Source organism: Triticum urartu, chromosome 7A (assembly GCF_056163025.1).
Source record: "Triticum urartu cultivar PI428250 chromosome 7A, HENAU_Tu73, whole genome shotgun sequence".
NCBI lineage: Eukaryota > Viridiplantae > Streptophyta > Magnoliopsida > Poales > Poaceae > Triticum > Triticum urartu.
This window is the reverse complement of record NC_141879.1, coordinates 150,636,079-150,659,811: the sequence shown is the minus strand read 5'-3', so window position 1 is coordinate 150,659,811 and position 23,733 is coordinate 150,636,079. Positions and strand designations below refer to the sequence as shown.

Here is a 23,733-nt window from a genome sequence, read left to right as displayed (position 1 = left end):
GTTGACCCGGCCTGGACCAAAGCCCTGTTTTCTACTAATGCAGTGAGATCGATCGATTGGACCCTGAGTAGACGGAGAGGGCCAGAGAATTGGAGAACAAGCTAGCAGCGTGTGGAGGTCCGTCTCCAATCCGGTTGTTGGTGATCACACACCTAACATGGGGCGATTAGGTTTGTTCTATCTATCTACGCTGGGCACAGGTAGAGCTGTCACGTACTTTTGTTTGTTGGTGGCCTTTTTGCTGTTCTTATGCGGGTCACACCTCACATATCCTGACTTGCTCATTTGCTATGAGATTTTGAGTTGCACGAATCAGATTGCATCTCTGAATTGACCACTACTAGTACATGTGCATTCTATTAAGCCCCCTCAACCGTGCGCGCTGCGAGGAACCGCGCGGCCCGACTCCGAACGGCCGCGATGGAGAACTGACCACACTGTTGGAGAAGTCAAACCGTGGGAGATGACGCGCACACGGTTCACCGCAAGTAATCGTGTGCCACGAGGGGTTCCATCGCGCATAGTTCATGAGGGGTTCCATCGCACACAATTCGTCTCTATAAATTGTATGCGCTGCCGTGCACACCATTACTCAGAACGTGTGTGATGTGTGTGCTATCACATACAGACTGAGAAACTAAGCCATGTGCGCACATCATCGCCTCATCGTCTCGCGTTCCCTCCGATACGCCATGCCTCCTCACCTTCCCGACGAACACGTGGTGCCGAATGCCACGTGTTGGCGCCATGTGATGCCGATGCTGATGCGACGACTCCATAATTGCTAGGCGGGGAATTAAACCCTACGACTAGAAACTGATGAAACCAAGACGTGAATGGTTAGCTATTACTAACATGATATTTTTTAAATGTTGATACAATGTAAATTTTTGCATAGTTGAAAAATGTTTTGTGCCATCAAAAAAATGTTCAGTGTGTATTTGAAAAAAATTTACGAAAAAATGCTTAGCATGCATTCAAAAAAATGTTCAAAACATGTATTCGAAAATAGGTACACCATGAAAAATATTCATTGACTTGGAGAAGGCTTATGATAAGATACCGCGAAATGTCATGTGGTGGGCGTTGGAGAAACACAAAGTCGCAGCAAAGTATATTACCCTCATCAAGGACATGTACGATAATGTTGTGACAAGTGTTCAAACAAGTGATGTCGACACTGATGACTTCCCGATTAAGATATGACTGCATCACACTACTAGGAAAAGGGCTATAGATGGAATTGACACTAATGGCGCACCAGACATGTGGTGCGTCACTACTATATACTAATGGCGCACCATGTGTTGGTGCGCCATTAGTAATAAGATTTTTTTTCAAAACTAGTAATGGCGCACCGTGGGAGTGGTGCGCCATTAGTAATTTTTTTTCAAATTTTTTTCCAAACATTTTTTTTTCAAAACTAGTAATGGCGCACCACACCCACGGTGCGCCACTAGTAAATTTTTTTCAATTTTTTTATATTTTTTGAAAACTAGTCATGGCACCATGGGAGTGGTGCGCCATTACTAGTTGAACTCCCACGGTGCGCCATTACTAACTTGGCCCAAAAATTCCCTCGAATGCACACCCCCCCTCCGCCTCCCCCCCCGGACCGCCTTTTCAGTTTAAAAAAAAGAAAATGATGAAAATGTCAAAAAAATAAAAGAAAATAAGTTTCCCATGTGATATGTGATCTAGTTGTTGGGAAAATTTACAAATATGAATTTCGACTTTATTTGCAAAATCTCTTTGGAATTTGTAAAATGGGCATAACTTTTGCATACGAACTCGGATTAAAAAGTTTTCTATACGAAAAATCATCTACTCGAAAAGTTACATCCGAATTTAACCGGGGGAACCCCGTTAAAAATTTTCAAAATCCTCAAAAAACTAACAGAAAAAAGTTACGGGGCTTTTAAGATCTGGAGGCAAAAAAATTCAAAAAATTTCAAACTTACTAGTGGCACACCGTATGCTAGGTGTGCCACTAGTAATAGAAAAAAAATAGTTTCAATTTTTTTCAGATTTTTTTTTCAAAATGTGATACGTAATATGAACGGAAGTTTAAAATATTTTTTCAAAATTTCATCACACTCATGAACATGAACAAAGTTCTAAACATCAACAAGGTTTAATAAGATTGATATGCTAGATATATCAATAAGTGCCTGTGAAGTGAGCTGGTGCTGGGGTTGGAGTAGTGTGAGGATGGGTGACCTTTCGGGAAGTTTAATCACGGAGTGCGATTTGACCTGAGATTAAACATATTGACCCAAGATTAAGCCATAGTGACCCGAGATTAAAAAAATAAAAAAATTATTTTTTAAAAAAAAATTGAAAAAAAAATATTACTAATGGCGCACTTCTATGTGGTGCGCCATTACTAAATCAGATAGTAATGACGCACTACAGGTGCGCTATTAGTATCTGGTATACTAATGGCGCACTAGTGGTGCGCCATTAGTAAAAAATACTAGTGGCGTGGTACTAGTGGCGCACCATTAGTAGGCAAAACTGGTGCGCCACTAGTAGGCCTTTTCCTAGTAGTGTCAGGGGTCAGGTTTGAGCCCTTATCTTTTTTGCATTGGTGATGGATGAGGTCACAAGGGATATACAAGAAGAATCCATGGTGTATACTCTTTGCAGGTGATGTGGTGCTAGTTGACGATAGTCGGACGAGGATAAATAGAAAGTTAGAGTTATGAAGACAAACCTTGGAATCGAAAGGGTTTAGACTTATAGTAGAACTAAAACCGAGTACACGATGTGCGGTTTCAGTACTACTAGGTGTGAGGAGAAGGAGGAGGTTAGCCTTGATGGCCAGGTGGTACCCCAGAAGGACACCTTTCGGTATTTGGGGTCAATGCTGCAGGAGGATGGGGGTATTGGTGAAGATGTGAACCATCGAATCAAAGCCGGATGGATGAAGTGGCGCCAAGCTTCTGGCATTCTCTGTGACAAGAGAGTGCCACAAAAGCTAAAAGGCAAGTTCTACAGGACGGCGGTTCGACCTGCAATATGGTATGGCGCTGAGTGTTGGTCGATTAAAAGGCGACATGTTCAACAGTTAGGTGTGACGAAGATGCGTGTGTTGAGATGGATGTGTGGTCACACGAGGAAGGATCGAGTCCCGAATGATGATATACGAGATAGAGTTGGGGTAGCACCAATTGAAGAGAAGCTTGTCCAACATCATCTGAGATGGTTTAGGCATATTCAGCGCAGGCCTCCAGAAACTCCAGTGCGTAGCGGGCGGCTAAAGCATGCGGAGAATGTGAAGAAAGGGCAAGGTAGATCGAATTTAATATGGGAGGAGTCCATTAAGAGAGACCTAAAGGATTGGAGTATCACCAAAGAGTTAGCTATGAACAGGGGTGCGTCGAAGCTTGCAATCCACGTGCCAGAGCCATGAGTTGGTTGAGATCTTATGAATTTTACCTCTAACCTACCCCAACTTGTTTGGGACTAAAGGCTTTGTTGTTGTGTAGTTTCATGTGTATGGGGAAATGTAAAAATGGGTTAAAAAGATTTATTTTTAAGAAAACCGGTGAAGAAATATAGAAACCGAAAAAGCCATGTAGAAGCTTTAAACCAGTCCAAACCGGTCATAGAAGTTTCCTAAAACTGGCCATATTGGGCTGGTTCATCTAGCGATCGCCTATTAGGCGAGACATAGCATTCACGCACAAAATATGGGAAAAACCTATTGGACGCATATTGCGTCAAACTGTCGACGCACAGAGAGATGCGACTAGCGAGCGATTTTGGGCCAGCCCATCTGTAGCGTCCATACAAGTTCCGGTTATGCTAACCTTCTAGAGCATTCCTAGCCAGTTCTTACTGGTTTTCGGAACCATCTAGAAGGTTCCTGAACCGGTTTTTCATTTTTCCTTTTCTTTTTTTTTTTACTCTTTCTGTTTCTTCTTCTTCCTTTTGCTGGTTCTTTTTACTTTTCTTTTCGTTACTTTTTTCTTTTCTTTCTGTTTTCATTTTCAAGTTAATATCTCTTTTCAACACATTTTCTTTCTTTGGTTTTTATTTCCATATCTGTTTTTTCTTTTTTAAAATATTCAAAAATATTCGTGTTAGAAGAAAATGTTCAGTTTTTAAAAAAATGTTCTCAAAATTCAAAAATTTTTCTTGTTAAATAAACAAAAAAGTTCAAAACTTTCGAAATTCAGAAAAAGTACCAGATTTCAACTTTTTGTTCACGTATTCAAAAAGAATTCACGCTTCCAAATTTGTTCGGGATTTTTCAAAACTGTTCTCCATTTCAAAATTTCTTCTCAAGATTCAAAAAATGTTCGTGCTTTAAAAAATTGTTCGCGCTTCAAAATTTGTTCTCCGTTTCAAAATTTCTTCTCAACATTCAAAAAAATCTATGCTTTAAAACACTGTTCTTTTAAAAAAAATGTTTTGGAAATCCAAAATTTGTTTGCGTTTGTGAAAAAAATCGTATGTTCAAAAAATTACTCAAAATTTGCGTTTTAGACATCTTAAAAAATTACTCAATGTTTGCGTGTTTGAAAAAATGTTCGTGTTTCGAAAATTGTTCGAAGTTTCAAACATTGTTCATGTTATACCAAAAAGTTCGTGTTTTACAAAAAAATTCGGAGCTATAGAAAAATGCCTTCATTATTATTTTTTTTGTTCACGTATACTGACAAAAATAGCATTTACAAAATTGTTTGAATTATTCAAAATTGTTTTCCCTTTCAAAATTTTGTTCTGAATTTTCAAGAATTTTTTCTATTTTAAATTTTTGTTCACCAATAAAAAAATATCACATTCTCAGAAAATGTTCTGGATTTCAAAATTTCTTCATAAATTCAAGAAATGCTCCTGTTTTTAACTTTTGTTCGCAAATTAAAAAATGTTCGGACAATTCAAAAAATGTTTATATTTATTAGCTTTTGTTCACCAATTCAAAAGAAAAGGGAATTTCCAAATTTGTTCACATCATCAAAATGGTCATGTTTTTCAAAATTTGACCCCAAATTCGAAAAATGTTGTGGGGAATTCAAAAACCTGTTCACGTCTTGAACCTTTGTTAGTAATTTTGAAATATGTTCGCGCTTTCAGTTTTTTGTTCCTGTTTTTAGACGTGTGAACATTTTTTTAATATCATGAACAATTGTTTGAATGGTATAAATATATTATATAAATTATGGAAAAATTGTTTAAATTTTCGTATTTTTTACTAAATTGCTTTATTTTTTAGAAGTGAAAAAAAATTAATGCCATGTTTTTTTAATTGTATGAATATTTTTTAATTTTTATAAACAAATTATATTTTGAACTTTTTTTACAGTGCTATAAAATCATTATTAAAAGCGAGCATTTTTTTAAATGTGATGAGCAATTTTTTGAATGCATAAATAATTTTTTACAAATTATACGAACAACTTTTTCACCTTACATTTACATTTTTTTAATTCATGGTGAACTTTAAAAAAAATAATTAACATAATTTTTGAAATAAATATATATATCTTTACCTACTAATAAAGTGGCTATCGCTTCTGGTCGTACGTCATTAGCCATTTTGCTAAAAAGTCCCTGTTATTTTGCACAATTAACCCGCAGTCACGATCTAAGTGAAATAACTGTTCCTCTGGGAAAAAAAGGTTCACCGCATCCCCCCACCCGCACGCCGGCGCTTGCATCGCCCCCACGGCTCCGCCTCGCTTGGCACCGGCCCACCTCGCCGCCGGCCCTCCCCCTCACCTTCTCCCACCTTGCAGCGCCGGCGTGTGCCAGATCCGCCTGCATCCCCCAGCCAACCATCCCCCTCACATCTCATCTCTCTCTCCATGCGGCTCCTCGCTGCGCTACCTGCGGCGGCTGATCCAAACGACGTCCGGCGAATCCCCACCACCACGAAGCACCGCTCGAGGCCCCCTCGCACTCGTGGCGCCCTCTCATACGACTAGATCCGGCGCTCGCGGCCAGTAAAGCTCACCGGCGACCCTCCTCCCATGGCTAGGGTTTCGGGCATCTACTCCGGCGCCGGTGGCCAAGTTGCCCTCCTCTCGTCCGGTGAGTGCATCCCCTCCCCTGGATTCGCCCTCTCCCTCTCCCTTTCTCTAACCTCTGCTCTTCTCTTCCCCTGTAGACGTGGAGGGAGGTACTGTGGACAGCCTTCCTGCTGCTCGGGACGAAGTAGCCATGGAGCTTCCTCCTCCTCCTCTGGCTTCAGGTGAGTTTGTCCGCCGTGATCCATCTAACGGCCAGCGCGATGACCTAGAAAGTAGGACAGGGCCTGGACATGGTAGGTCACAAACATCCATCTATTTTGCCCTCCTGTACATATTTTGATGTTGGATCGGTGTTGTGTTTCAATTGCTAAGAAAGCAGAATAAAAGGGCTATGTTCTGTAGTTAGCAGCTGGACCTAGGCGTCTCCATATCATACCTCCACAAAGAAAATATCATACTAAATCTACTATTATGTGAGTTTGCCCATATGCACAATTTACCTTTTTCCTAACAAGTTCCGATCCTCACCCCTCACTAGCTACTTACTCATGGTGCTGGTCAATGCACTCTATGTGGTAAACTGCTACGAGGCTCTATTCTTTTTCTTCAAAATAAATTACTTTAATTATAAGAGATGGAGTTTTCTCCAGGAATATTTGATTACTGTTTGGTTTGATCAGCTAGGGATACCATATTTTTGAAAAGCAATCAAAATCTGTTTCTGGGTAGATGCACTGCAAAAATACCAGCATCATTAGAACATAAAGATAGGGATGTGCTTAATAATTACCCTCACTGTCCTACTGATAGTTCTCTTTGTTCTTGCAAAGGTGCTTATTAATCCACTGAAACCATGTTATAAGATGCAATTGTTTTATCTCCTGAAAAGCATGAAGATTTGTTTCTTTTAGTAATTAATTGAAACCACCTGTAAGCCTGCAATGAAGCTTCTATTATTTTTGTCTCATCAATTCGGTAGCTATTTTATGCAATGTGTTTTACTTAAATTTCAGCAAAGGGAGCATCTATATTTTGACATATGAACTGGTCTCTTTTTCTTTTCTTGACGGAGCGCACCTGGGCTCTTGAACGGCATTCAATACCCTGGTCATATCCTCAAATTAAGCCAATCTCACCATGGGTCTTATTCGCTGCCACCACCGGCATGTTTCCAGCCGACCACCCAAAGACACTAACTTCATGCAAAATCGCATTGCAGATCGCAGGTGCAGCAGACTTGATCCCCTTAGATTGATCCCACACTTAGGTTTGTCCGATGGTAATCCATGTCGTCATTAGCATGATGCCTTGCAAAGTGGGGCTGACCAGGGTAGTGTCTGTACACAGTGGGTCATAAGCCTCTGCTGCTTTGTCGTACAAGCTATGCTTTTGCTGATGCTGTGTGTTTCACTTCATAATATTTTTCATCAGCATATTCATCATGTCTTACACTACGGTCTCGGCAGGAAGTAGTATACTTCATAATAAAGAGAAAACTGTAGATATGTTTTAAAGGCAGACTGGTCATCGTTTGCTACCAAGATGTGGGCGAGAGCGCGTAATCGATGATAGGCTGAGGAGGCTAAGCCGATATGCAGTGGCTGGTACCTGTTGGATGTCATTGACGGCTAAGTGCAACCTGTGGCACAAGACGCCGACAAAGGGATTCTCAACACCTGCTAAACTGGCCTAAGAATTTGATTGTTATTCTGCTTTAGTTACGGGTACTGTTCTTCTATCCAATTGAATGATTCTCATGTGATGCATGGCTGGGTCTTGGCTTCATATAATATATTTTGGAGCACTCGTTTCAATGGATATGACGGTCTGCAAGTGTAGGATGGCTGATGCTTGCCTTTATATATCTGGATTTTGGTGTTGGTCTGATTGCTCCAGTTTTTACTGTTAGTATACATGCATTAGCATGAAGTAACTAACAAAAAGTTACTATATCATAGGAACTAATATTTTTTAATGCCATACTTATAAGCGATCTAGATAATTCATAGCTGTAATGCCATTTAAATTTCTCAATGCATTGCTTCTGAACAGTTGTCAATAATCATGCCTTTTTGCTTTCTTTTTGCTAGCATCATGTCGATATGGCACTGTGAAAATTGAAGATTTGGTATGGAGTCGCAAAAACTGCAATACTCTCGGTAATGCAGAAAAAACAAAGATTTCATGGTCTTCAACCTTTGTATGTGACTAATGTCCTACCTCTATCACTACTTGCATCATGTTAGTGCATTGTCTATTAACACTTCATTTTATTATTTTCTTTGTAGATTCAAAAGATACATGGATGATTATATGGGTGTGTGGCAAGTATACTGCAATGATGATGATGTTTCGGTTCATCATGATGATGATGGATGCTTTCAGTTTAGTTAAGTTGTAGGAATTTTGTTCCTGTTGGATGATGTTTCTCGGTTAAGGTTTAGTTAAGTTGTAGGTATGTTGATGGATGCTTTCAGTTTAAGTCTGGTTGTCAAGAAAATATTCATTTTTCTGTAGGTCCATGTTTCTTTTGGTGGGATCTATTTAATTTGAAGTACTTCTTTCTACAGAGACAACTTGTTCACAAGGAGTGTGCTTCCTTCTACAGAGACAGCTGGTACACATGGAGGTAGTGAAACACATTCAGAAACACTTGAGATATTTGTCGCATATTGTATTTTTTAAGCTGGTGATTGTTGTTATTGTTTTGCTGCGATTTATTAGATTCTTCTGTGTTGTGCCATGTTTATGCACACATTAACAGTTGGCAAACTCTTATCGTCGATTAATTAGCGATCTCCAGCCAGTTTAGTGATAGAGATGTAATTGGCAGTATCTGATACTGAACAATTTCATTTTGTTTCCACAATTACCACTCCACCAAACTAATTCCCTTACCTAATTATAGTGCAACTAAATTGAGATATTTTTTTCCTTTTATTCTGGGTCCTGTATCCTAAAATGAGTTGCCAAATTATTTGTACAGGGTGGTCAAGGCAATGTCTATTTGTTGTTGTTGGGCCAATATTTGTTTTTGTTCTTTGGTATTGTACTATTTTGTTCAATGAAATACTTCAGAATGACAATGCGACAACATATGTAAACATTCTTTACTACTTTTCTCAGTCTGTGATGAAATCATTGAAAGTTGTAGGCCTTTGTAGCTTTGATGCTAGCTCTTCTGCGGCTGGAGATAAGACTGCTACACTGTTCTTTAATTGTAGGTTGCATCAATGGTAACGCTGGTTTCACAAAAACAAGATTGCTAGGATATGCTGCTTATCATTACGGTGAATACATTATTGTTCCTTTTGTTTGTGGTTTGACAAACCGTTACCAAATGATTTCTACATCGTACATTGTGGCACTCGAAAAGATCCCTCCCATTTCCTGTTAATTTGATGATTTAAGAGATGTTTGACTACTATCATGTCAAGTTGGATGTTTTGCATCATTATTTTTTACTTCCTAATAGCTTACTCTTTATTTCGGAATAATAGATTTTTAACAATCTTTAGCATCACCACCTCACTTATAGAAAGTACTGATATATATGTGTGCCTGATAAATTGTTGCACAAGATTCTGATTTCACCATATATATTCTTTACAAAATACTATCACTTTCTCCTCATTTTTTTAAATTTTCAGGTTGGGTTCGTTACTCGTGGTGGCAAAAAAGATGGCACCTACCTTGTATCTTGTTGGCCAAGGGTAGGAAGGGACACTTTGCAGATGGAAGGGGGTGTTGTAGGGCAGTTACTCTAAAGGAATGAATGGAAAAAGGCAGAGGTGTTTATCATCGAAAACTAAACTTGCATGTACCCATCTTATGTGAATAAGCATGTAACCAGCTTATATCGATATTTTCATTGTAATGGAGACATAAGACACAAGTGACATGTTAAACTCAAATAATATTTTTATTAGTATCTCAAAGCTGGAAATGCACGAGTGTGATATGGTGAGAGAAGAAGAAATACACGAGAATTCGGAACGCATACATTAGACACAATTGGTATTGAACAACTACTCCCTCCGTTCTGAATTACTTGTTAGATACATTCATTTATGCGCGACGAGTAATTTGGAACGGAAAGTGTATTAGATATGCCCCGTAGCAATGTATGGGTGTCTGTCACGCGCTTTTTGCAAACAAAAAAACTCTGTTATCTGTAAATTAACCAACAGTACATGTTTAAGTCACAACCGATTTTTTTTGAATTTTCTCAGAAAACCCCCTGATGTTTCAGTTAATCAACCTGCCGTTCATATTTAAGTCAGCTAAATCCTTTTTTAACATAAAACCCCCTGATTTTTCAGTTAATTAATCCACAATTTATCTAAAATAAAATTAATCATAACTTTTAAACCGTAACTCCGATTGTGATATGTTATATATGAAATTTGATTAGAAAAATATATAGAATCTAAATATGATGTTATTTTTAGCTGTTAAATATTTGTACAATATTATTTTGATGTAAACTTAATCTATAGTGCACGGTCTGGTTTTTTTTCGTACCAGCAATGATTAGAATTGGAAATAAATACCCACTAAAACCAAATAAATACCCACAACCAGATTGAGAGGAAATAAAACATCGATAACAACACATGCACATCTTTGAAAAACCTCGCGTGGAAAAACAACATATTTCTCATTTTATTCCGAACGAGTGTGTGCGCGCGCGCGAGAGAGAGACGCGTTAGGTCTAACCTCATTCAAACGTATTTCTGTTATGTTGGCATTGAGGCTACCGTCGGCAACACAAATATGATGCCATATGAAAATAAAGGACGTGCACCTATTAGGGTCTTGAGTCATGGTTATTGAGTTAATAGCGTGTGTTATTTTCTCTCCCGTTGCAACGCACGGGCTTTTTTGCTAGTATATATATCTCCCCTAATAATAAAAGCATAGAGTGCTTCTGCCCGTACGTCATTAAAATTGCCCCCGAAGTTGGAAAAAAATACCCACCAATGCCACCTATAAGTTATAGAAAACGTTGCACACAGAAAAATTCGGACTGGGCCGGCCCATTTCAGAATATCTAATACTACGCCCAGCGCACAGAAAAAGACACACCTTGCCTGGGCCGACCTATATATGGGTGATCAATTTTTTATTTTTTATTTTTATTTTCTGTCATTGCTTTTTGTCTACTTGAAATAATTTGTGAATTTAAAAAGGTTTCCAAAATTTGGAACCGTGAATTTTAAAATAATATTTAATAAATCATAAATGTTTGCGGCTTTAGAAATTGTTTGTGATTTTTCAAAATATTAGCAAATTTTCTAATAAATGTCCGGAAAATAAACATACTAATGAGTTTTTCTAAAAAAGTTCATGTATTTAAAAATGTTTTAAAATTTCACAAAATTTCATCAATTCAAAAAATATTCATGTATTAGAAAATAGCATAAAATAAAACTGTTCATAAATTCAAATATATGGGTTTTGATTCACAAATATACGCGGATTCAAAAATGTTCACTAATTTAGAAAATTATTTTATCAAATCCCAAAAAAATGTTAGCCGATTCTAGAAATGTTCGCAGATTAAACAAAATGTTTGCATATAATATGTTCATGAATTCAGAAAGCGTTCTTGATTTTACAAAATGTTTGTGAATTTTAAAAAGTTCACAATTTCAAATATGCTCATGAGTTTAAGAAAATATTCATGATTTTTAAAAATTGTTCATGTTTTCACAAAAATGAGAGTGATAGTGTATATCGATGATGTAGTAAGATGTGATCATTGCCATTCGAAATTATGATTTTTTTTCTCTCGTTGGAACGCACGGGCATGTTTACTATATTAATAAAATATGCATTGCTTCTGCCTGTTCACCAGCAGCATTTTTTTACAGAAGACCCCCTTTGTTTTCAGGTAATTAACTCGCTATATCAGTTAAGTGAGAAAACGAACCCTTTTTTACTGTTTTATAAAAAAACCCCTTCTTTTTCTGATAAATAACCCGCACTCCCAGAAAACGCATCGTTTTTGCCTTTTTTCTATAATTAACCCGCATTCCATCTAGAACAAATAATACTTTATCAAAATACATCTTTTAAACCCTAACTCCAATTTTAACATGTTATATATTAAATTTGATTAGAAAAATATGTAGAATATGAATCTGATGTTATTTTACCTGTTAAACATTTTTAAAATGCTATTTAGGGTGCAACCTTAATGAATAGCGCATGATCCATCTTTCTTTGGTATCGACACCGACCCGGATTACAATGAACACCCCATCAAAGCCAAATTGGAGACAGAAGAAACCGTCGATAACCTTGCATGTGCGTCTCGGCAAAATATTGCATGAAAATAAAGCAGATTCTCATCTAATGCCGAGAGAGACGCCTCGGCAATATCTATTGGGGTCTTAGTCATGGTTATTGGGTTAGGGCCGTGCGTTATTTTCTTTTCCCGTTGCAACGCACGGGCTCTTTTGCTATCTTTCCTAATAATAAAGCACGGATTGACTCCGTGGGTTTACCGTCACAATACGCTTCTTTCTGTGAATTTACGCTTTCAGTTTGAATTTTAAACATATACACAAGGCGGTACTAATTTCAACCCACGCTCGATCTTTCGCAACGCACACACCTCACCTATATTGGGCCACATTGTTCCACTGTTGGGCCTTTTCTTATGTGCCACTGAGTCACGCAAGAGGCCCTCCATCTCGAAGGTTGTGGCCAACTGAGCTGGTAAGCTTGTGCGACGAAACACGGTTTGTTATCAAAATAAAGACACTGTCCGTGCACCCCTTGCAGTGCACGACGTGCCGGAAGTACCTGCTGGTCGGGTTGGGCGCGTGTTGCGTGCCGAAGCCGCCCTTGGCCGGGAACGACGCGGAGATCTCAGCGGCGGCCCCTGCCGGCGCCTGCTCCACGACGGCCGGCACGCCTCACCTATATTGGGCCACGTTGTTCCACTGTTGGGCCTTTTCTTATGTGCCACTGAGTCACGCAAGAGGCCCTCCATCTCGAAGGTTGTGGCCAACTCAGCTGGTAAGCTTGTGCGACGAAACACGGTTTGTTATCAAAATAAAGACACTGTCCCTGCACCCCTTGCAGTGCACGACGTGCCGGAAGTACCTGCTGGTCGGGTTGGGCGCGTGCTGCGTGCCGAAGCCGCCCTCGGCCGGGAACGACGCGGAGATTCCAGCGGCGGCCCCCGCCGGCGCCTGCTCCACGACAGCCGGCACGGGCGGCGGCGACATGGTGCTGTGGCCGAAGTAGTAGGGCATGCCGTGGATGGCCCTGTCCATCCACCGCCGATACTCGGCCACCCAGGTGTCCGAGGAGCGGAGGTTGAGGTAGAGCTCCTTGGTGGGCACCTTCTCCCGGAGTAGCATCTCGTTCTGTGACGACAGGAACCCATGTCCTCCCCGAACACCTTGCACGCGTTCTGGTGGAAGTACCAGCTCGGCAGCACCCTCAGCAGCGGCGACCTCGTCGTGGACCCGAACCGGACGAGCAGCATCGACTTCCCCTGCCCCGCCGGCCGGCACAGGAACTGCGCCGAGAAGCACTGCTCCCTGCCGTCCTTGTCCACGAACTTGAGCGTGTTGGTGAGCACGCAGGGCGCCTCGAAGCGGAGCAGGTTGCGGAGGTGCGGCGCGCGCTCGCGCCACCAGTGGCCGGCGAAGCCCCGGGCGGTGCGCTCGGCGACCTCGAAGGCCAGCGGCTGCGCGTCCTCCCACTTGGTTGTCCAGTCGGTGCGGTCGTGCGAGATGGGCACGTGCGCCGGGTCCATGAGGTTCTCCAGCAGGATGGAGTGGTCGTAGGGGAGCTCGTGCACCGTGGACAGGTCCGTGAACCCCGCTCGCGTGTATGGCTCGAAGCACGACAGCTTCTTCGTGTCCGGCGGGCTCGCCGGTGACATCCACACCCACACCACCCCCTGCGAGTCCCGCACCTCATAGTGCGCGCGCACGCGTTCCGCAGGATCTTGGCGCCCTCAGGCAGCTGCATGCACATCGATCAAACGTGAGTTTTCTCATGCGTTTGCACTGACCCAAGAATGAACTTGATTCGAACCTGTGGGAGCTTGACGCACTTGCCCTGGCCGTCGAACTGCCAGCCATGGTAGAGGCACTCCAGCTTGCCATCGACGAGCTGCCCTTCTGAGATCTCCGTAGCCGCTGAGCGGGCCCGATGGAGCGAAGCCCCAAGCCAGCCGATCTGCTCGAAGCTCCGAGAGATCAAAGGAAGCAAATCTGACGCACCGGTGAAGCACCGTATTCAAAGACACCACCTCCATCGTGACCACCGCCTTGACCAGAGGGACGGGGAAAAACACTGTCTACATGTGTGAGGAAGGGGAGAAGAGATGGGGCGATGCAAAATAAGCACAACAACCTGCGTGTGATATTAGTCAGAAATACAACGCCCACACACTCAGCTACTAGAAGAAACTAGTAAAACGCCCGTGCGTTGCTACGGGCTATACTGTATATAAATGAATCAGACAAATTATTGATATTGAAGCTTATTTCTATCTCATACACCAACCTTAAGGTCGACGTCAGGTTCTCGCGATCTAGTGTAGCAACATAAAAACTCCACCCCATGACACACACTTATGTTTTCCTGTCGGACCCTCCCCTTCCGCTCGGTTTTCGCCGTAGTGAGACATTTCTCGCTGGAGCCCTCTCCTTTAAAACGGGATGACGCCCACCTCACCTTCGCCATCGCGGTCTCTCTCCTTCACACCATACTTTCCCACGAAGGGATTGCATTTAGACGTCGAAAAAAATCGATGGCGAGGGAGTCATGGAGGAGGGGTAGAGAACGAACCGGTGAAAGCCAAAAAACCTGCGTACAATGTTCGCTCTGCCTGGGTCATCGAGGAGTCCCCCTGGTAGAGGAGTTTGGGGAGAAGAGGACGGCGACGCGAGGACACGTCGGGAGGATCGCAAGGAAGGCATGCTGGTAGAGGAGATCAGAGAGAAGAGGATGGCAGCGCGAGGACGCCGGGATTATCGCGAGGAGGGCAGGCGATGGGAGGATTGTGTTCACATACACGTTAATGGGCTAGCCCATGCTGTGATGTGATGATGTCAAAGGTGGGCGAAAGATAGGAGTGGTGGGATGAGGTGGAGTGAGGCGAGACTACCAACTAAGACATTAGTAGTAGAGATTACTGAGAGTTGGTATAACATACATAATCCTTATGGAAAATGTTAGGCCGAATCTTTGAGTAAGTGAATCTATATTGTAAACTCCATTGTAGACCATGCATATACATTATTCTCCAGAAGAACTGGTGCAGATTATTTGAAGGAGCTTGATATCCCATATCCCATAGTCCTCGTGTAGTCTTGTATTGAAAGATATAGGTATGTAAGACAATTAGCTTGGAATGAATCAGATAATTAAATGGAAAAGAGAAGAACTGAAATGAGGTAGAACTTCCAATAGGGTCATACTTCATTACTCAGACTAACCAAAAGTTTCAGAACCGAGTTCTTGGAGCTCTTTGTCTTTGAGGTCATCATTCTTTATAATCTAAAACGTGAACATTTGGTTGGTAAAGAACATTACGTGTTAAATATGATATGTTATAGCAAGCCTAATATCAGGACCACCTCTCATGGGCACAATCAACTCCCTAAAGCCTCTTTTTTTTATCAGATGCATAATGCACATCACTTACCGAGGAAGATTTTAGCCTTTCAACATAATAATCGGCATCCCTTGTCAAAGCTCACACCAAAATAACTGCACGTGTAATCATTCTACACTTTGATTGATAGACTGAAAATAAGTACACAAAAGATAGGAGCTACTCACATTCAAACTTCTGCCACAAGCTCGTTGATGGTCATGCCCCTTCAACATGTTCACACGTAGTGCATCAAAAAATAATATTCCTCCAATCAGCCCGTACAGAATGCCTCAAATTGGCATGATAAAACAAATCCAGATTGCATTATTCACTGAAATTATAAAAAATGAAAACATCTCAAACCAATATATATGTAGAACCTGAAATTATATCTTAGGTATCAAAACGACTATACAACCTTCCAAAAAGCGAAGGAGGACCATACATAATACAATACTCCTTTCCAGCGCTTTACGTCGCCCGCCTCCCAATGCATCCCTGGTCATCTCCAAGGCCTACAAGAGGCGCTTCACCTACAGCAGAATTTCGAGATAGGAATCCCTTCTTCACCTACATCAAAATTTCGAGATCCCAACACTATCAGGCTAATACAAAGATCCATGAGAAGTGTGAACGCATCAACGTCTCCGGGTATATGCATGGACCGTACGGGTAACTGATTTGGGAAACGAAGGCGGCGATGCTGGCATGGCCGACGTCACATGATGCATCTATAGTGAGACCGGCGGCGGCCAGCAGTACCGTGGCGGCCCAATTCGATAAGCCCGGCGGTCGAGTACCTGGAAGGCCAGTAGCCCACGCCCACGACGTTGGCAAAGTAGCTCGGGATGGCAGCGGCGAATCGCTGGGTCACCCGTGTCAGTGACCTCGAGGCGCCGTTGACGGAAGGGGAGCTTGTTTCCACTGTCGCAGATCTCCCATGCGACATCAATGGTCGACAGCATCGGTCTCTCTCGATGGACCAGATCTTTCCCTGTCGCGGTATTCGGGGGAGAGGGGGTAGGCAGTGCCAAACAGCGGAGGGAGAGGCTTGACCTGGTAGGTTCTTGATCGGTTTGACAGTTCTTTTTTTTCAAGGATAGCTGAATGCCCTTGCGTTGCTATGGGACATCCAAGATATATATATATATTGATCAATAACCATAAGGTTATTAATTCTACTTCACAAACTTCGACAATGCATGCACATTTTAATTTTCGATCAAAAAACAAAGGTAACAAACTCCTATAACAGTGGATAAAATAGAAGAAATCAGTCTAACTAAAAATACCATGTCTACCTTAGAACGTCTATAATATCAATAAGAAGTCTGCTACAAAACCTACTAACAGGTGGAAAAGGGGCAGCTAGTATCTCTCCAACAAACAAAATCATACCATACAAAATAGATTGCCTGCAGTCAATAAAACAGTAGTAGGGCATCTGAACAAAAAATACATAGGGAAAATGGAACATGTCGTTTCGAAGATTACATCAATCCTGTCAATGTTAACCACAATACTGAAGATAGGCCATAATGGCCACATGACCATCTGCACTGTACTGATAACTGAACTGCGTGTCTTCATTGCTATCATTATAGATTAACATATTTAATTGTTTCAGCACAAAGTTTCCATAATGTCAGGGTAAATTCAAGAATCTTCACACGCACTTAATAGACCATGTAATAGCATGTTGAAAACTATGCAGGAAAAGCATGGTTCCGAGATACTTAAGTCTTGAGGTCAGTCCAGTCTTACCACGAAAATGAAAAGACCATATGATGTCTGGTGCAGCTCCCTATTCATCAGTAGAGAATCCTTTGATTTATTTACATGAAGATTCTTATTGGGCATGGTTGCATCAATCCGAGTATATATACATCTGGATGATTGATTCCACACATGTGGAGCAGATATTGGAGATTATTAAGATTCTAGTTTATTCCAAACTTTATTTATTTTTATCCCAGTTCTAGACTTCTAATGTCTGTGAAAGAAGAAAATCTTGACCGGAACACAAAATGGCAACAATAAGAAAAAGTTATCACCGGAGCAATGCAGTTAAGAGTTCTGGATACCTTTCAGAAAGAAGTGACATATATTAGCTTACTTTATCAGAACAATTCAATCTGCAAATTAGCAAACATGGACATTCCAGTGCATAGTAGTACGAAAAAAGGTGAAAAACAAGTGAACTGTGACACAATGTAACAGCTGAATCAACAAGGACATGTTAGAATGCAAACATATTGGAGATGAGAATTCCATTGACCTCTTGTTGGACTCTTCAAATTAGATCACTGATGGCACTTCCAGCAGCGAGGCTTCCCCACGGCAAGGCATCTTTCTGGCTATTGTAGCTCTGGAGGATTATGCCATCAGTAGATAATCTACCAGGACCTAAGGCTTCTCCATCCGGCCACGGCTGCAGCCACGTCCACATCGCCGTGGATGCTTCGCCATATCCGCCCGGACGATCGCAGGCCATCACCAACCTCTTGTTTAGCCACGATGTCACGGTGGCCACCAAGTGGCTTGAAGCCACAAACGACATGCTTGAGCACACATCGCGATGTTGGGGGCCACACCCGACAGCGACACCATGCAACACATCATGGCGGCGTTCATGGAGGCGTTGGCGCGATGCTAGTCCCGGCATGGGCTGGCCTGTGCAGGGCACTGCTCCTACCCCGTGCGGCGCCCACGCCACCATCGCACCCTATACCATGCAATCAAATTGGCAGATAGAGTGCAAAATAATGGAACAAAATTGACAGAAAGATGAACAATGTGCAAGTAGCAACCTCAAAATACGAGGACTACTCATTTTGAAGTTTCAGAAGAGTTGATCTCAGAAAACTTCAATTGAACGCAAGGCCGAGTAGCAATGTACCCGGATCAGCAGCCTGATTTTTAGATGGTGTAGCTGGCAAATCTTCAGATCTAGTCCCCAAGAAGGAAATCAAGAGCAGATCATGAAGTTAATATACAGAGCTTCCAGAAATCACACATTCACCTACGTCCAAAATGAAGCCTCCACCTGCCAAATGTCCCACAGGCAGTATGTAAGGCAGCGGAATGGATGATCAAATCATAAAACACAATCTAGTATTTACCAGCGATTCAGTATCATGCACGTCGTACTGGATCTCAGAGAGCCTCTGCTTCATCTTGTCTGCTTAGATCTCACCATGTAAGACGAAACCAACAACATTGAATAGAAATAGGCACGGGAAGAGAGGGTGGCGATCTTGGCGAAGACCTCGCAGACGCAGAGTCGCAGTACTGGCGCTCGTAGCCCTGGAACACCTCGCTGCTTATGATTGCTCCTCTTGATCACCTTTCATGGCATGCATTAAAGATAAATGGTAGCTAACCAGACCTTGCCGCTGCCACCGCCGAGAGGAGGTTGAGTAGTCAGCTATTTGCGTAGGTGAAAGCTGCTATGTACGTCCTTGATCCATCGCCCGCCGTCCAGGATCGACCCATGCACACGAGACAATACTGGGCGTGCATCGAAGCAGACTTCATGGCTATGTCCCGGATCCACCGCCCTCTGTCCTGCTTGACCCATCCACATGAATCAACACCGGACGCACCGGCTCGTCATCGATGCCGACGAGCTGTTTCATTGCGAGGTCAAGGGGGACCGCGGAAGGGCCGCACTGGTGCATGTGCTATGTGCTACTCGCTAGCGGCGTCAACTGGGAAGGGGCGGCTAGGGTTTGAACAGGGAGGAGGAGACACGGCTTGCGTGGATTTTTCGTTGCTTGCGTGCGTGGGTATGACGGTTTTGCTGGTTCTTTTGCCGGATCACATGGGGGGGACCACGTAATTAAGAAGAACGAATCACGTTTGGGGTGGAATGTACGCAGGGAAAACCAACAGCGCACGGGGGGGGGGGGGAGGCTAGACGAAGGGTTCGACGACGTAAGACGGGAAACGGAACACTGCGTTTCTTTTAGGTATTATAGGTAATTGCCCGTGCGTTGCTACGGGAGCATCCAATCCTGTTGTTCTACTATGCATGTATATCTTTATGGCACATTCTTGTTGTTCTAACATATATCTTTAGGGCACATCAGGCCACACTGTTGACTTCCTTTTACCATTAAATAATTTCTTCCTCCTACTTTCTCAAGAGTTGCTAATGTAGATGAATTTAAGAATTTTGCATAATGTTTCCCCCAAACAAGCTATTCCGCCTACTTTATCTCACTCTAGCAGGCACTATGTATCCTAGCTTCTAACTCTCTACAAAAGATAGGAAATGAATTGTTCAAACATAACATTATTCAGAAAAGAGCAAAAGCATGATTCTCAGGAAGAATGTATAGCAAATGTTTTACTAATGCTGGTATATTGAACAAGTTCAAGTAATATGACATAAAAATAGAAATGTGCAAGCCAATTGGCGAGGGGAGCCATCTGGTAGATAGTGCACACCATCTTCTCATGTTCTGTAAAAAATTCTTTCATGCCTTCCAGCAACATCTATATCCATGCCTTGTTGCCCAACATCCTTTTCATATATGGCGTAGATCATAATATCTATATCCATCCTTTTCTAATATAGGAGAAGAGGCAAATGTTAATAGACATGCTAAAACAAAAGTTAGTTGTAGAGGTGGGAAATGCATATGCATCCTAGCTGTAGATCCACTGCAGAATATATCCTGGTATGCCAATGAAAGCAATTGTTTTCCTTCGGTGAAGATTTTGTATCCTGCACATGAGCTGCATAATATCGATGGAGCACGAACCATGTAAAGCACATTAATATTTCAAAATGTAAAAGCACTTACCACGTAGCATGGATTATTAACTCTGATTTGTTAAATAAGTACTAAACTTCCTTCTATGAGGATAAGTCATTCGTGATAAAGTGCTAACTTCACTCTAATGAGACTATTGTCAGGTTGAGAGGATACAGAAAACTGAGTTACAAGCATAGAAAAATGAAAAACAAAGCATACTATTGTTTGGACAATTGTACGGTCTGGTCATACGGTAAACTTTTCCTTTCAGAGGAAATATTACACAATTGTCATGGTCTCATGGATCAGTGGAAGTTACTCACAGCAACACACCCAGATTATGGATAGCTAGAATCAAGCCATACATGAACTAAAGACGTGAAAAAAGCCTGGAATTTTGACTTCAGGTTCCATTCATGCTTTCATGTTTCCCGTGAATCTGAATCATCAGCTGTGTAGGGCAGTTTCATATGCACCTGCGATGTCAAGAAAAAATCGTTAAAGGAATAAGATAACAAAAGCTATACTGGATGGAGGCCAACCATGTTATACTCTGGAAGGAGGGTCTAATAGCTAAGGGATATTTTCAGATAATAAGTTTGGCAGTGAAAATTCCAATATCTACATAAAATGTCGTATCAAAGGATTTCATATGGAGGGAGGATTTTGAATATTGGCCTCACGGGAAATAGAGGCGTGAGGTTCTGTTCAACGTGATGGAATGGTAGGACGAACAGAAGCAGCAGCATAGCAGCGTCAGCAATACGGACAGCAGCAGCAGCATAGCGGCAAAATTGCATCTCTCACGCAGCAACGTACATGCATCGGCGCCACAACGCACACCAGCGCGTGGTCACGCACCTTGGCTACATCGCTGCACGAAGAGCAGGCAGACCTCTACCTTGGCCAGTGACCTGCCACCCGAATCCTCTCCTTCCCACGACGGCGACCTGTCTCCCGCATCCTCTCCTCCCCCCAACGGCTACCTCTCCTCTAGTCAGGGCGGCCCCCTCTCTCTCTCCATCACGATTGACTTGATGCACCCATGACGGATCTGGGAGGAGCGAATAAAGGAGAGGATAGAGGGAAGCTAAACAATTAAAAGGAAGGAATAGGAGAGATGTCGTCCGTGATTGGCCCGAATTAATTGTATTATGCATTAACCAAATAAGGTATTAATCCGTGAATTGATTGAATTACCAAATATTGACCGAGAGGAGAGGAAATCGCTGTAGGGTGAGAAAGGATGGACGAACGGGTGGGACGACGTAAGAGGGGAGACGGAACCTTACGGTTCTTTTAGATAAAGTAGAGATGGAGATTAATTAATAATAATAATTATTATTATTAGAGAATTAGAGATTAGAGATTAGAGATTATTTTCTTCCTGAAAATCTATTATTTGTTTCCTAAAGCAAATTGCATTAATGAGAGAGATCCGTTGATTTGGCTAAGGTAGGAAAGAATCTATTATTTGTTTGCTAAAGAAAATTGCATTAATGGGAGAGATCTGTTGATTTGGCTAAGGTAGGAAAAATTTATTATTTGTTTCCTAAAGCAAATTGCATTAATGAGAGAGATTCATTGATTTGGCTAAGGTAGGAAAGAATCTATTATTTGTTTGCTAAAGCAAATTGCATTAATGGGGGAGATCCATTGATTTGGCTAAGGTAGGAAAGAATCTATTATTTGTTTCCTAAAGCCAATTGCATTAATGAGAGAGATTCGTTGATTTGGCTAAGATAGGAAAAAATTTGTTATTTGTTTGCTAAAGCAAATTGCATTAATGGGAGAGATCCGTTGATTTGGCTAAGGTAGGAAAGAATCTATTATTTGTTTCCTAAAGCAAATTGCATTAATGAGAGAGATTCGTTGATTTGGCTAAGGCAGGGAAGTTAGATCCGTGATCTTTTGTCATTAGGAAAGTGTTGAAAATAAACCGTACCGTACTACCAACTCCTCCGTTAAGTTTTTTTTCGCTGGTTAATTTTCGTAGGTTTTTTTGATCGATTGTCTTGGGTGCGATCGGAGGTTGGGCCCTGGAATGCGTGAGGGTGGGTGGGGGCTTCGGTACGCGGTTTTTTCGGTTCGTGGCGGCTCAGTGTAAGGTGGGACGAGGTACCAAAAAAAACCATGGGAGGTGGGACGAAAAAAAACCTGGAAGCGAGACTACCAACTGCTCCATTAGGAGTAGAGACTAGAGAGGAGAGGTGTCCCGGAACATAACTGAGGACCCCAAAAAAAAAATAACAAAGAACCCTTTGGAGATCCCTGCCCATGAGTCTGGTTTTCAGATGACAAATATAATCACAGTTTTAAAATAAAAGGATGTGTCAAAGTTCGGATGCGCTGAAATTATTAGAGCTTGGTTACCTATCTTGATCAAAAGTCAAAAACTTTCAATTAATTGAACGAATTTATGGGTCATCAATATGGTTACATGATACCTTACACACGATTTTAGTTTTCAAGTCTACACTTGAATTGAATATTTCAAGTAAGAATTGAGTATGTAACATTAAAAAATCCTATTTCATAAAAGATAAATCTCAAGAGTCAATTTATATTAAAACTAGAGAGCACGGCCGGCCCAACGGAGCTGAGAGCGCGCGCACGCTCTCCAAACCAGAGGGGCAGAAATAAGGCAGCATGGTGCGAGACGGGAGTTGTGCTACAGATCAATTGGATATAATAAATGGCGCGTTATGGTAGGAGCACGTTTTTTTAAAAAAATGCCCGTTGCAACCCACGGGCATTTGTGCTATAAGAAGGAAAGGAGGGATTTCGGGGATTGAAAGCAAAAAATAGGAAAGTGGAAAGTTGTCCCGTATTAACAAGGAAAGGAGGGATTTGGGGGAAAAAAGTGGGAAGCCAGCCGTCCCGTAAGAGTAAGAAGAAAGTGTCCTAATAAGGAAGAACGGAGAGAACAAAGAAGGAAAGGAGGGATTTTGGGAACTGATAATAAAGAAGGAAAGAGAGGGATTTTTGGGATTGATAAAAAAATAGCCTGGTGATTTTTTGTCATTTGTTTTGTCCCGTAATGAGTTGATTGATCTTTAAAAGATTGTGGGAACAAAGTAAACCAGCTAGAAATCAATCAAAAGTCGTCCCCCTAAAAAAAATTCATCCTCCGCCACTAGCTATCATCCCACGAACGTAGTTTTACCCCGTCCATAACTCGAGAGAAAATTATGTTAGAATTGTTTAACACCTGCAAAAAATTTACTATGTCTAAATCATAATAAAAAATTGTTTATTAATTGTTCATGCACAATAATTTTTTTGATAATTATAATGAAAAAGATAGTACCCGTTAATAACATGTGCTTGATAGTTGGACATGAATAGTGCTATGCTA

General features: G+C 41.7%; 1 protein-coding gene and 1 pseudogene across 10 annotated transcripts; one reads left to right on the top strand and one right to left on the bottom strand.

Moving 5' to 3' along the window:
* Nucleotides 1-5,614: 5,614 nt before the first annotated feature.
* Nucleotides 5,615-9,927, top strand: LOC125519177 (uncharacterized). Of its 9 annotated transcripts, none has more exons than XR_015610386.1 (7): nucleotides 5,616-6,042; nucleotides 6,119-6,202; nucleotides 7,201-7,705; nucleotides 8,072-8,181; nucleotides 8,270-8,436; nucleotides 8,552-8,610; nucleotides 9,632-9,927. XR_015610386.1 is itself a non-coding variant. In XM_048684053.2 (6 exons), the coding sequence occupies exons 2-6, from the start codon at nucleotides 7,021-7,023 to the stop codon at nucleotides 9,696-9,698; spliced, it is 483 nt and encodes a 160-aa protein (XP_048540010.1). In that variant the 5' UTR covers nucleotides 5,615-6,042; nucleotides 6,119-7,020; the 3' UTR covers nucleotides 9,699-9,927. The 9 variants fall into 9 exon arrangements, 3 of the variants coding, with proteins under 3 accessions (XP_048540010.1, XP_048540011.1, XP_087390866.1); XR_015610385.1 differs by lacking the exon at nucleotides 7,201-7,705 and adding an exon at nucleotides 9,206-9,271 and having other exon boundaries at nucleotides 5,617-6,042; nucleotides 6,119-6,274; nucleotides 8,072-8,140; nucleotides 8,270-8,370; XR_007288205.2 differs by having other exon boundaries at nucleotides 6,021-6,042; nucleotides 7,448-7,705.
* Nucleotides 9,928-12,373: 2,446 nt separating this feature from the next.
* On the bottom strand, nucleotides 12,374-14,259 carry LOC147958684 (protein TIC 55, chloroplastic-like; annotated as a pseudogene). Its single transcript, XR_015610870.1, has 2 exons — nucleotides 14,043-14,259; nucleotides 12,374-13,970 (listed from the first exon to the last, which is right to left on the bottom strand). The product of XR_015610870.1 is annotated as a protein TIC 55, chloroplastic-like (transcript).
* Between the last annotated feature and the right edge of the window lie 9,474 nt (nucleotides 14,260-23,733).

Coding starts and splice junctions, on each gene's coding strand:
- LOC125519177 (XM_087534740.1), top strand. CDS start 5,982: ATGGCTAGGGTTTCGGGCATCTACTCCGGCGCCGGTGGCCAAGTTGCC. Junction 6,275..8,071: donor TAGGACAGGGCCTGGACATG/GTAGGTCACAAA, acceptor TCTTTTTGCTAG/CATCATGTCGATATGGCACT. Junction 8,371..8,551: donor TGATGGATGCTTTCAGTTTA/GTTAAGTTGTAG, acceptor TTCTTTCTACAG/AGACAACTTGTTCACAAGGA.